At 44.0% G+C, this 14,697-nt stretch overlaps 1 protein-coding gene across 9 annotated transcripts in view; it reads left to right on the top strand.

The window, feature by feature from the left end:
• Window positions 1-13,114: 13,114 nt before the first annotated feature.
• The window catches only part of GABRA5 (gamma-aminobutyric acid type A receptor subunit alpha5), a 95,755-nt gene continuing 94,172 nt past the window's right edge, over window positions 13,115-14,697 (top strand). For 3 of the 9 annotated variants that reach the window (XM_020914544.2, XM_020914546.2, XM_070478122.1), the window contains exon 1: window positions 13,620-13,879. Coding sequence is in view for 1 of the 9 variants with exons in the window: in XM_070478122.1 (XP_070334223.1) it covers window positions 13,836-13,879 (44 nt within the window). In the remaining 8 variants the exon portion in view is untranslated. The other 6 variants (XM_020914545.2, XM_070478119.1, XM_070478116.1 and 3 more) reach the window with 4 other exon arrangements.

Here is a 14,697-nt window from a genome sequence, read left to right on the forward strand (position 1 = left end):
TTTCAAAGAACCAACTCTTGACTGTGCTGCTTCTTTCTGTTTTTCTCCCCTCAGTATTTTTTTATGTCTGCTCTAATCTTTATTATTTCCTTCCTCTGATAGCTTTGTGTATAATTTGTTCTTCTTAAGTTGCTTAAACTGTAAGTTAGTCCATTGATTTAAGATATTTCTTGTTTTTTAAAGTAGGTATTTACAGCTATCAATTTCCTTCTTAGCATTGCTTTCATTACATCCTATAAGTTTTAAGAATATTGTGTTTTCATTTTACCTTTTTTCTAGCAATAATAAATCTCCAGTGTGTGCAGTGGTAAAGAATCCACCTGCCAATGCAGGAGATGCAAGAGATACGGGTTCAATCTCCTGGTCAGGAAGATCCCCTGGAGTAGGAAATGGCAACCAACTTCAGTATTCTTGTCTGGAAAATTTCATGGACCGAGGAGCCTGGCAGGTTATAGTTCACAGGGTCTCAAAGAGTCGGGTGTGACTATACAACTGACAACACGCACACACATACAAGAGAACTACTTAATATTAGTGAAAAAATGAAAGACTTAAACACGTGGGAAACATCCCACTTTCAATGACTGGAATACTCAATATTTCTAGGATATCCATACTATCCAAACGAATCTACAGATTTAAAGCTGTTCCTATCAAAATCTTTGTGACATTTTTTTGCAGAATTAGAGAAACATTTAATTAGTTGCAGATGAATCCAAGGAAATATGAATAGCTAAAAAATCTTCAAAAAGAAAAACAAAGAAAAACGAAATTTGAGGACTCACACTTACTGATTTGTAAACTTGTTACAAAGCTACAGCAATCAAAATAGCATACTACTAGATTAAAGGCAGGGTAAACGACCTAGAGAAAAATACTTGCATATATGGTCACATGACTTACCAAAGGATGCCAAGACCATTCTCTGAGGTAAAGAATAGGATTTAAAAAAAAAAAAATGCTGGGAAAATTGAACATTCATATGCAAAACAATGAAGTTGAATTATAACCTAACAATACATACAAAAATGAACTCAGCATGGGTCAAAGATGTAAACATAGAGTTAAAACTATAAAATTATCAGAAGAAAACATAAGCTAAAAGTTCATGACTTTGAATTTGGTGATGACTGCTTGAACATCAAAAGCACAGGCAACAAAAGAAAAAAGAGGTAAACTGAACTTCATCACAATGAAAACTTTGAACATCAAAGGACAGTATCAACAGAGTAAAAAAATATTTTAAATCATATATCTGCTAAGGGATTAATACTAGTATATAATCCAATACCAAAAGGTCAAACAACCCATTTCAAAAAGGGGCGAAGCTCTTGAGGAGACATTTGAAAGAAGATATACAAATGTGCAACCAGTACATATAGATACTCAATATCACTATTAAGGAAAGGCAAAGCAAAACAACAATAAGGTAACACTCTGCAAACCTATTAGGGTGCTGTCTCTCTGTATCTCACTGTCCGCACTGTTCACTGAACCCAGGGGAGGCAAGGTGTGAGCTAAGAGGCTGGAAGGAGACTTGAGGAGCCCTGGGAACTGCAGACACGTTTATGCTCTCCTGGCTGATGCAACAGATGTAGACACACTATATTCTCTCATCTCATGGCTGACGCAATGGTCACAGCCTTGATGCAGCAGAAACATGCCACCGCTTTCCAGGTGGAGTTCACATATATGCACACTGCATACAATCTGTGACCAAGTGAGTACCTTGTGAAATGCATGCTCTGTGCTATAAATGATCTCAACTGTTACACAGTCAATATTTAGAAAACATGGGGTGAGGGAGCCTAAACATGCCATCTTGGCTAATTTGCTCTCTCCTCATAGGAGACTATTAAGTAAACACAAAATGAAAACAAAAACAAACGTTGTTGATTATTGTGGGGAGATAAAACGTGCTCCGTTGGAGAAGGGAATGGCAAACCACTTCGGTATTCTTGCCTTGAGAATCCCATGGACAGAATGAAAAGGCAAAAGTATATGACACTGAAAGATGAACCCCCCAGGTCGGTAGGTGCCCAATGTGTTACTGAAGAAGAATGGAAAAATAACTCCAGAAAGAATAAAGAGTTGCAGCCAAAGCAAAAACAACACTCAGTTGTGGATGTGATTGGTGATGGAAGTAAAGTCTGATGCTGTAAAGAGCAATATCGCATAGGAACCTGGAATGTTAGGTCCACGAATCAAGACAAATCGGAAGTGTTCAAACAGGAGATGGCAAGAGTGAACGTCAATATTTTAGGAATCAGCGAACTAAAATGGACTGGAAGGGGGGAATTTAATTCAGATGACCACTATATCTACTAATGTGGGCAAGAAAATCTTAGAAGAAATGAAGTAGCCCTCATAGTCAACAGGGTAGCGACCGAGAGTGCCAGGCTGCGACAGCGCAGGAGCAGGGGCCGAGAGAGGCTTCCCAATGTCCGAGGTCAGGGGAGGTGGCTGAGAGGAACTACCACGCCCGAGGCCAGGGGCAGCAGCCAAGAGGAGCTACCCCGAGACCGAGGTCAGTGGCTGCGGCCGAGAGGAGCAACCCCACCTCCAAGGAGTGGCTGCTGTGGGGTGCAGGGGGGCTGAGAGGAGCTACGTGAGAAGATAACCCCTTGTCCAAGGTAAGGAGCAGTGGCTGTGCTTTGCTGGAGCAGCCGTGAAGAGATACCCTCACGTCCAAGGTAAGAGAAACCCAAGTAAGACGGTAGGTGTTGTGAGAGGGCATCAGAGGGCAAACACACTAAAACCACAATCACAGAAAACTAGCCAATCTGATCATAGGACCACAGTCTTGTCTAACTCAATGAAACCTAAGCCATGCTGTGTGGGGCCACCCAAGACGGGGCATGGTGGAGAGGTATGACAGAATGTGGTCCACTGGAGAAGGGAATGGCAAACCACTTCAGTATTCTTGCCTTGAGAACCCCACGAACAGTATGAGAAGGCAAAATGATAGGATACTGAAAGAGGAACTCCCCAGGTTGGTAGGTGCCCAATATGCTACTGGAGATCAGTGGAGAAATAACTCCAGAAAGAATGAAGGGATGGAGCCAAAGCAAAAACAATACCCACTTGTGGATGGGACTGGTGATAGAAGCAAGGTCCGATGCTGTAAAGAGCAATATTGCATAGGAACCTGAAATGTTCAGTCCATGAATCAAGGTAAATTGGAAGTGGTCAAACAGGAGATGGCAAGAGTGAATGTTGACATTCTAGGAATCAGTGAACTAAAATGGACTAGAATGTGTGAATTTAACTCAGATGACCATTATATCTACTACTGTGGGCAGGAATCCCTTAGAAGAAATGGAAGTAGCCATCATGGTCAACAAAAGAGTCAGAAATGCAGTACTTGGATGCAATCTCAAAAATGACAGAATGATGTCTGTTTGTTTCCAAGGCAAACCATTCAATATCATGGTAATCCAAGCCTATGCCCCAACCAGTAATGCGGCAGAAGCTGAAGTTGAATGATTCTATGAAGACCTACAAGACCTTTTAGAACTAACACCCCAAAAAGATGTCCTTTTCATTATAGGGGACTGGAATGCAAAAGTAGAAAGTCAAGAAACACCTGGAGTAACAGGCAAATTTGGCCTTGGAGTATGGAATGAAGCAGGGCAAAGGCTAATAGAGTTTTGCCAAGAGAACACACTGGTCATAGCAAACACCCTCTTCCAACAACACCAGAGAAGACTCTACACATGGATACACCAGATGGTCAACACCGAAATCAGATTGATTATATTCTTTGCAGCCAAAGATGGAGAAGCTCTATACAGTCAGCAAAAACAAGACTGGGAGCTGACTTGTGGCTCAGATCATGAACTCCTTATTGCCAAATTCAGACTTAAGCTGAAGAAAGTAGGGTAAACCACTAGGCCATTCAGGTATGACCTAAATCAAATCCCTTATGACTATACAGTGGAAGTGAGAAATACATTTAAGGGGCTAGACCTGACAGACAGAGAGCCTAATAAACTATGGACGGAGGTTCATGATATTGTACAGGAGACAGGGATCAAGACCATCCCCATGGAAAAGAAATGCAAAAAGACAAAATGGCTGTCTGAGAAGGCCTTACAAATAGCTGTGAAAAGAACAGAAGCAAAAAGCAAAGGAGAAAAGGAAAGATATTCCCATTTGAATGCAGAGTTCCAAAGAATAGCCAGGAGAGATAAGAAAGCCTTCCTAAGTGAGCAGTGCAAAGAAATAGAGGAAAACAACAGAATAGGAAAGACTAGAGATCTCTTCAAGAAAATCAGAGATATCAAGGGAAAATTTCAGGCAAAGATGGGTTGGATAAAGGACAGAAATGGTATGGACTTAACAGAAGCAGAAGATATTAAGAAGAGGTGGCAAGAATACACAGAAGATCTGTACAAAAAAGATCTTCATGACCCATATAATCACAATGGTGTGATCACTCACCTAGAGCCAGACATCCTGGAATGTGAAGTCAAGTGGGCCTTAGAAAGCATCACTATGAACAAAGCTAGTGGAGCTGATGGAATTCCTGTTGACCTATTTCAAATCCTGAAAGATGATGCTGTGAAAGTGCTGCACTCAATATGCCAGCAAATTTGAAAAACTCAGCATTGGTCACAGGACTGGAAAAGGTCAGTTTTCATTCCAGTCCCTAAGAAAGGCAATCCTAAAGAATGCTCAAACTACCACACAATTGCACTCATCTCACACGCTAGTAAAGTAATGCTTAAAATTCTCCAAGCCAGGCTTCAACAATACGTGAACCATGAACTTCCAGATGTTCAAGCTAGTTTTAGAAAAGACAGAGGAACCAGAGATAAAATTGCCAATATCTGCTGGATCATCAAAAAGCAAGAGAGTTCCAGAAAAACTATTTCTGCTTTATTGACTACGCCAAAGCCTTCGACTCTGTGGATCACAATAAACTGTGGAAAATTCTGAAAGAGATGGGAATACCAGACCATCTGACCTGTCTCTTGAGAAACCTATATGCAGGTCAGGAAGCAACAGTTAGAACTGGGCATGGAACAACAGACTGGTTCCAAATAGGAAAAGGAGTACATCAAGGCTGTATATTGTCACCCTGCTTAGTTAACTTCTATGCAGAGTACATCATGAGAAACGCTGGGCTGGAGGAAGCACAAGCTGGAATCAAGATTGCCGTGAGAAATATCAACAACCTCAGATATGTAGATGACACCACCCTTATGGCAGAGAGTAAAGAGGAACTTTCTTGATGAAAGTGAAAGAGGAGAGTGAAAAAGTTGGGTTAAAGCTCAACATTCAGAAAAGTAAGATCATGGCATCTGGTCCCATCACCTCATGGGAAATAGATGGGGAGACACTGGAAACAGTGTCAGACTTCATTTTGGGGGGCTCCAAATCACTGCAGATGGTGACTGCAGACATGAAATTAAAAGACACTTCCTCCTTGGAAGGAAAGTTATGACCAACCTAGATAGCATATTAAAAATTAGAGAGATTACTTTGCCAACAAAGGTCTGTCTGGTCAAGGCTATGGTTTTTCCAGTGGTCATGTATGGATGTGAGAGTTGGACTGTGAAGAAAGCTGGGCACCGAAAAATTGATGCTTTTGAACTGTGGTGTTGGAGAAGACTCTTGAGAGTCCCTTGGACTGCAAGGAGATCCAACCAGTCCATCCTAAAGGAGATCAGTTCTGGGTGTTCATTGGAAGAACTGATGCTAAAGCTGAAACTCCAGTACTTTGGCCACCTCATGCGAAGAGTTGACTTATTGGAAAAGACCCTGATGCTCGGAGGGATTGGGGACGGGAGGAGAAGGGGACGACGGAGGATGAGATGGCTGGATGGCATCACCAAATCGATGGGCATGAGTTTGAGTAAACTCCGGGAGCTGGTGATGGACAGGGAGGCCTGGTGTGCTGCGATTCATGGGGTCACAAAGAGTCAGACACGACTGAGCGACTGAACTGAACTGAACTCAAAGTCAACAAGAGAGTCTGAAATGCAGTACTTGGGTGAAATCTCAAAGATGACAGAATGATCTCTGTTTGTTTCCAAGGCAAACCATTCAGTATCACAGTAATCCAAGTCTATGATCCAACCATTAATGCCAAAGAAGCTGAAGTTGAGCAGTTCTATGATGACCTACAAGACCTTCTAGAACTAACACCCAAAAAAGGTGTCCTTTTCATTATAGGGGACTGAATGCAAAAGCAGGAAATCAAGAGATACCTGGAGTAACAGACAAGTTTGGCCTTGGAGTACAAAACGAAGCAGGGCAAAGTTAACAGAGTTTTGCCAAAAGAACACTCTGGTCATAGCAAACACCCTCTTCCAACAACACAAGAGTCAACTCTACACATGGACATCACCAGATGGTCAACCCTGAAATGAGATTGACTATATTCTTTGCAGCCAAAGATGAAGCTCTGTACAGTCAGCAAAAACAAGACCGGGAGCTGACTGTGGCTCAGATCATGAACTCCTTATTGCCAAATTCAGACTTAAACTGAAGATAGTAGGGAAAACCACTAGACCATTTAGGTAAGACCTAAATCAAAATCCCTTACCACTATACAGTGGAAGAGACAAACAGATTCAAGGGATAGATCTGAGAGTGCCTGAAGAATTATGGATGGAGCTTCGTGACATTGTACAGGTGGCAGGAATCAAGATCATCCCCAAGAAAAAGTAATTCAAAAAGACAAAATAGTTGTCTGAGGAGGCCTTACAAATAGCTGAGAAAAGAAGAGAAGTGAAAGGCAAGGAGAAAAGGAAAGATATACCCATTTGAATGCAGAGTTCCAAAGAATAATGAGGAGACATAAGAAAATTTTCCTCAGTGATCAGTGGAAAGAAATAGAGGAAAACAATAGAATGGGAAAGATTAGAGATCTCATCAAGAAAAATTGGAGATACCAAGGGAACATTTCATGCAGAGATGAGCACAATAAAGGACATAAATGGTATGGACCCAACAGAAGCAGAAGATATTAAGAAGAGGTGTCAAGACTACTCAGAATAACTATACAAAAAATGGTCTTAATGGCCCAGATAACCATGATGGTGTGATCACTCACCTAGAGCCACACATCCTGGACTGTGAGGTCAAGTGGGCCTTAGAAAGCATCAGTACAACCAAAGCTAGTGGAGGTGATGGAATTCCAGCTGAGCTGTTTCAAGTCCTAAAAGATGATGCTGTTAAAGTGCTGCAATCATTACAACAGCACATTTGGAAAACTCAGCAGTGGCCACAGGACTAGAAAAGGTCAGTTTTCATTTCAATCTGAAAGAAGGGGAGTGCCAATATTTAAACTATGGCACAATTGCACTCATCTCACACACTAGGAAATTAATGCTCAAAATTCTCCAATTGAGTTTCAAAAGTACACAACAGAGATCTTCCAGATGTTCAAGCCGGATTTAGAAAAGGCAGAGAGGCCAGAGATCAAATTGTCAACATCTGTTGGATCATAGAAAAAGCAAGAGAGTTCCAGAAAAACATTTACTTCTGCTTTACTGACTATGCCAAAGCCTTTGACTGTGTGGATCACAGCAAACTGGGAAGGGATGGGAATACCAGAACATCTTACCTGCCTTCTGAGAAACTTATATGCAGTTCAAGAAGAAACAGAAGCAGACTTGGAAAAATGAACTGGTTGCAAATTGGGAAAGGATTACAATCAAGGCTGTATATTCTCACCCTGCTTATTTACCTTATATGCAAAATATATCACGCAAAATTCTGGGTTGGGTGAAGCACAAGCTGGAATGAAGATTGCCATGAGAAATATCAATAACCTCGTATATGCAGATGACAGCACCCTTGTGGCAGAACTCAAAAAGGAACTGCAGAGCTTCTTGATGAAAATGAAAGAATAGAGTGAAGAAGCTGGTTTAAAGCTCAACATTCAAAAAACTAAGATCATGGCATCCAGTCCCATCGTTACATGGGAAATAGATGGGGAAACAATGGAAACAGTGACAGACTTTATTTTCTTGGGCTTCAAAATCACTGCAGATGGTGACTGCAGCCATGAAATTAAAAGATGCTTGTTCCTTGGAAGAAAAACTATGACCAACCTAGACAGCACATTAAAAAGCAGAGACATTACTTTGTTGACAAAGGTCCATCTATTCAAGGCTATGGTTTTTACAGTAGTCATGTTTGGATGTGAGAGTTGGACCGTAAAGAATGCTGAGTGCCAAAGAATTGATGCTTTTGAACTGTGGTGTTGGAGAAGACTCTTGAGAGCCCCTTGGACAGCAAGGAGATCCAACCAGTCCATCCTAAAGGAGATAAGTCCTGGGTGTTCATTGGAAGAACTGATGTTGAAGCTGAAACTCCAATACTTTGGTCACCTTATGCAAAGTACTGACTCATTGGAGAAGACCCTGATGCTGGGAAAAATTGAAGACAAGAGAAGAAGGGGACAAGAGGATGAGATGTTTGGATGGCATCACTGATTTGACGGCCATGAGTTTGAGCAAGCTCCGGGAGTTGGTGATGGAATGGTAGGCCTGGCATGCTGCCATGGGGTTGCATTGTTGGACATGACTAACCAACTGAATCGAAATGTAAATTTTATATTATGTGCATTTTATTGCAATTTTAAAAGTAGGTTTCTGACAAAGTAAAAATTGACTGATTAACCATGTAGAAGTAAAGTGTGACAACAACAGAAAATAGGACAGCAAACAATATACAAGTATAAGATTGTAAGATTCATATACTACACATGAAATGGTATAATGTCACTTAAAGGTAGATATAGGTGGTGTTAGTGGTAGAGAATGTGCCTGCCAATGCAGGAGACATAAGGGACTTGGGTTTGATATGTGGTTTGGGGTGACCCCCTGGAGGAGGGTATGGCAACCCACTCCAATATTCTAGCCTGGAGAATACCATGGACAGAGGAACCTGGCAGGCTATGGTCCATAAGGTCATAGAGTCAGACATGACTGAAGTGACTTAGCGTGCATGCATAATAATTTAGAGATTTTTATTCTCAACCTTAGAGAAACTAATAAAAGCAAAATAAATAGATATGACTAACAAGCCAATAAAGAAGATAAAATGGAATCCAAAACAGAGACTCATGTGCTTCTATTTGCCAGGTAACATAAGTGAAGGAGTCAGCCTAGGTGTAAAAACAAAAGAGACCATGTTTCTCTGAGGATCCCGCACCCAGTATAAGTGGGTGACAGTTGGGGGAGAAGGTGGTAATGTATGTCCACTATTGCTAAATTTGATTTTAACTATTTTTCTTTTAAGAAAAGCCAAAAATCTATTTATTCATCCATTGAATAGATACAATTTACCTATTCATCTAGATGCAATTAATCTATGAACAGAATAATTCATCTATTATTCATTGATTCATGTGAAATCTTCTGGTTTTTAAGTTGTCTTTGTTTTAAAATAGCGCCGACTAATTAAACACATCTTAGTCTACATGTAGCCTTCAGATAACTAATATGATAACTCTAATATAAATAAAATGAACAATAAAAGGAATCAATGATGGACTATAAATACAGAGTGTGATTTTGGTGAATGGAACATTTATCACTTAATGTGTCCCATACTGTCCTACTTTTTTTCCTGCTCTTACTTTTACCTTTTTCTGATATTTTCTGTCCAATTTCTTTTTCAAAATCCAAATCAACTGCTGTCAGGAAGCATTTAACAAGAGGCTTCCTGTGTGCTGTCTTGGATCTGTCAGGAACCCTCTGGTCCTTATTGATTCCTGAATATTCAGGAATTAAGAGGAGAGGCACGCCTTTCCCGGGGCTGAGGAATCCAGGTATTTCTCATTACAGTGATAAGTGCCCTCTTCCTTTTTATGAGCCAAATGGTAAGAGGTGATTGTTTGCAACTCTCTCTTTGATAGGGATCGTCTTACGTTTTGTAAGTCTGGAATTTTAATCTTTATCTTTGCTGAGAATAACCACCTTGTGAGACAGGATATATGCCCAGGCCATGTGATTGAAACACCTTTGCTCCATCAGAGCTTTGGTCCCCGTGTCTCTCTTTCTTTCTCTTCTTTCTGTCTTTCTCTATTTCTCTACTTCTGGCTGATTCCCTGGAGCGCGGAAGCCGGCTGCGTAACCCAGGGAATATTAGCCTCTTTCTTTCTTCCACTCTCTCATCATCGACTCCGGACCACCAGGTTCTGGTCCATTAAAGGACCAACAAACTGCCATCTTATCCTAGGAATTTTGTTTCTTCTTCTAGTCAGAATTGACATTTCTGTTTCCTTAACAATCAAGACCCTCTTGCTTCTGCTTGGGCAAAGCACTAATAAATCCACTTGGAGTACATGTGAATCAATATGGTTATGATTCCATTAATGAAAAAACTCAAACATTTATTAAATTTCCCCCCACCATAGACTGGACCTGCAATGTTCATTCATGCTTTTAGCCTAGATTTGTCTCTTCCCAAAACTTTTTCTGTATACAGCTGCTATGGGGAATCTGTTCTGGAACATGTACTTCCCTGACCAATGAAACTATTCAATGACACCTTCCCTGTAAGAAGTTGATTCCTTGGCTCCACATTTTTTTGTCTTCCAGTTATTTTTTGGGGCTCCAAAATCACTGCAGATGGTGATTGCAGCCATGAAATTAAAAGATGCTTGCTCCTTGGAAGGAAAGTTATGACCAACCTAGATAGCATATTAAAAAGCAGAGACATTACTTTGCCGACAAAGGTCCATCTAGTCAAGGCTATGGTTTTTCCAGTGGTCATGTATGGATGTGAGAGTTGGATTATAAAGAAAGCTGGGTGCTGAAGAATTGATGCTTTTGAACTGTGGTGTTGGAGAAGACTCTTGAGAGTCCCTTGGACTGCAAGGAAATCCAACCAGTCAATCCTAAAGGAAGTCAGTCCTGGGTGTTCATTGGAAGGACTGATGCTGAAGCTGAAACTCCAATACTTTGGCCACCTGATGCAGAGAGGTGACTCATTGGAAAAGACCCTGATGCTGGGAAAGGCATCCTGAGGGCAGGAGGAGAAGGGGACAACAGAAGATGAGACAGTTGGATGGCATCACCGACTCAATGGACATGAGTTTGGGTGGTCTCTAGGAGTTGGTGTTGGACAGGGAGGACTGGCATGCTACAGTTCATGGGGTCGCAAAGAGTCGGACACGACTGAGTGACTGGACTGTACTGAACCCGACTCATCTTATCTTTCTGTCTTTACCCTGCACTTGAATTTTCCTAAATACTAAATTACACACAATTCAATGAACATCTTATACGAGTGGACTCTTAGCTTAGAAGACTCTGCATTCAACTTCTCAACCAGCTCTGCTTCCTTATGGCAATACTGTTTTCTGTTTAGCCATCTCTACTTCACCTACTGCCACAGACACAGCCTAGCTGTGCTGCCTCTGTTCTGGATGGAATAGAGGGTGTCTATCCACTGCCTGGCTTCCCCAGGCTGTCTCTCACTTGGAAGCTTTTATGGAGACTTATTCAAGGTTATGTGGAACTGTGGTGCCCTCTACTGCTTTCCAGAACCATGACTACTTTGCTTTCTGTCATTCAACACAAGGGAAAATGCTAATAGACCAAATGGGAGCTAAGTGGATAGACCATAATTTCCCAGGGCAAACACTGAATTTCATATTAAAACAAATATTATGAAATGGTAATATATATTCTTCTAACATATGAATTTCTATAAGGTATGCCTTATTATTTCACTATCCTTTCAGGTCCAACCTATGGCTCTTTATATGTTCATAAATATTAAGAGAAGAGATGGGGTTACCATTTCATCACATGGAGAAATTAAGTATTTAAGCCACACGGTTAAATAAAATTTAAAGATTAGCTCTCAATAAACATAATTTCCATGTGTTCAATAATATGCATTGACATTAGACTGATAGGGAAGGCATGGAAATTTTGAAAATAATTCATGAAAAGAACATAAATTCTCTTACAGTTGATTAAATCCATTAAAGTATTATTGTTAAAAATCAGTATCTGTAACTCACATTAATACAAAATAATCCCTGGTTGATCTGCATTTCTTTGCAAAAATTACTAAATGATTTCCTTTGGTAATCTCTAAGGCTTTAAATTCACTAGTTATTTGAACTGTTTGATTTGCCTTATGTTATTTAATATTGGGAAAAGAGTAATTATCACTGGTATCTCTAAACCTAGAATTCTAACACTTAGTAGGTTACAATTATATTGATTTTTATTGCTTTAAATTTAATGATTTTGATTTTCAATGAACTTTATCTTAGTGATATGATTTTTGAGTAATTAGAAAATTAAGAAATGTCTGTGTTCAATTTATTCACTTCAGAATCAGAAAAGCCTTTCAAATAAGCATCTTATCTAATTTATATTTCATGCAGAACCACTGGAATCAGAGCTATTTAATACTATGACTAAGTGTATACTCAGAATAACACTTCCTTATACTTGGAACATTTATGTATTTTTCTGTCCTATTTCTGAAATATATCTAGAAGCTGCTATTTTTAGAAAATCTTAGAATTTTTGGCATGTGCAAAAGTGCCAGCAGTTAGCTTAGATTTGGACTGCGTTGTATTAAACATAACTAAGGATAGTGTGACTTCACACACTGAATGATTAAAGATCTTTTCTGGAGGAGAGTTAGAAATTTGCCCTTCCCACAATTATTCTGTTAAGAGAGACTGTAAACAATTCAGTTTTTTGACTCTGACTCTCAAAGTCTTTCTATGTATTTTGTCAGAGACACAGAAATGATACTACACTGCCCATCAGGTTCTTGCTGGGTTTATTTAAATATTGAACATCTGCCCCCGGGTGTTCTCATAGCCAAGAGGCATCCCCTCCGGAGAAGATCAGACGCTGCCGTCTTATAACCAGAACTGTGCTGCTTGGCCTCCTAACCCTCCTCAAGAGTCGTTTGTGCCAGCTAGCCTCAGCGCTCAGAGTAGGCACGCCGAGGCAGAGACGAACATGACCGCAATAACGGAATTTCACGTGTTCGTGGGTGCGGGGGGTAACGCCCTACAGCGGAATTCACGTCCGAGACCCACTCTCAATTCTGCAGACCCTAAGTCCTGTTGTCACTGACCAGCAGGCTTGTCCGGAAAGGGAACTTCCCAGCCTCCCCAAATGTACAGAGCAATTAGGTAAGCGTTTAATTCTAATTAATCCATTTTACGGACTTTCCTTCCCATAGCAATGAATTACAATTTTTTAAAGAGGCCAGTTTTCTTCCAATAGAGAGCAGGAGCTGCAGGCACAGGGGACTGCGTGGAGGACTGAGGCAGGACTTAGGCCCGGCCAGAAAGGCGCTCAGGGTTGGTCCTGAGACAGGAAAGCTCTCGGCGCCCCGGCCTTCGGCGGCTGCCTGGACACCCCCTTTCCATCTCAGTCCTAAAAAGAGGGACACGAGGCGCCGATACACTCCCGCAGGCCACCAAGAAACTTCATCAGAAACGTGGCCTGTCCCAGAGCTGGCCAAGCCGGGGTCCCCGAACGCTCCCCCTTCCTCGCAGCCGGCCCGGGGCCAGAGCGCGTTTGCTGAGAGTCTGGCGGCCTCTACCGGAGCGCCTCCTCAGAGGAGCGTTTCTCAGAGCCGGAGCCGACATGTAGCGCTCGGGCGAGGTGAGAGCGCGCGCCGGCGCGCCGGGGGCGCCGGGGGCTCTGCAGCGGGGCGGCGCGCGGCCTCGGGCGCGGAGCTGAGCCGCAGGGCGGCGGCGGGAGCGCGGGGGGCGCCCGAGGCGCTCGGCCCGGCAGCACCGGGGAAGTTCGCGCTGGCTGCACGGGGCGGTGACGCCGCACCGGCCTCCGCGCCTGCCAGCCGGGGAGAGCAGACGGGGGAGGAGGATGCGCCCTCGCCGACGGCTCGCCTTCCCGGGCCGGCGCGCGGGGTAAGCCCGGGCGCGCGGGACCGGGGCCGTGGGGTCAGGAGCTGCGGGCGGCGGCGGGAGGGCAAGCGGCCCCGGCTCGGCCCGCAGCTATCTCCTCGAGGCTGCCTGGCTCGGGGAGGGCGGTGGACGCAGGCGGGGCGCCGCTGGCGGCCGGGAGCCCAAACTTTCCCCCGGCGACTGCGGAGGCGCAGCCCGCGCGGGAGGGCAGGGGCGTCCAGAGCAGCGCGGCGCCGCCGGACGGGGCAGGGCGCAGGACCCACGGACCTGCCGGTAGGAACTGGGGCACGAGGCTCCCGCCGCGGTCACCCGAGCCGAGGGCCGAAAACGCCCCCCGGGGGCCACGCCAGCCGCCGGGCTCCGAGGCGCGGCTGGCTGGGCGCTTCCTGCGGGGTGGGCGCGGGCTCGGCCTCGAGACTGGGGCGGGGGCGCGAGCGGGTCGCGCTGGCGGCTCGAGGCCGGGAGACACGGAGCCGACGCTGCACAGCGCGCTCCGGGCCGAGGAGGAAAGCGCCACGCGGCAGGACGCTCCGCTCGGACCCGGAGCGGCAGCAGGGCAGGTCTGCCGGGGCCAGAAGCGAGCCGGGGAGGGTGGGCAAACGGTTGGCGCTGGGCGCGCCGCTGCGGACCGGGCGGGCGGCCGACTCTACCCGGCCGCGGGCGCCCGGGCGCGGAGGCTGCAGCTCTGCAGTGCCACCCCCGCACTCGCGAGCCCCCGCGGCGGTCCTGGGACCGTGGGAGCCAGCCTGTCTTTGGGGGTCCCGACTCCCCCAAAGCCTGGTCCCGACTCTCACCAGGCTGAGGGCGGCAGGAGGTGCCGC

This window comes from Odocoileus virginianus, chromosome 16 (genome assembly GCF_023699985.2).
Source record: "Odocoileus virginianus isolate 20LAN1187 ecotype Illinois chromosome 16, Ovbor_1.2, whole genome shotgun sequence".
Lineage (NCBI taxonomy): Eukaryota > Metazoa > Chordata > Mammalia > Artiodactyla > Cervidae > Odocoileus > Odocoileus virginianus.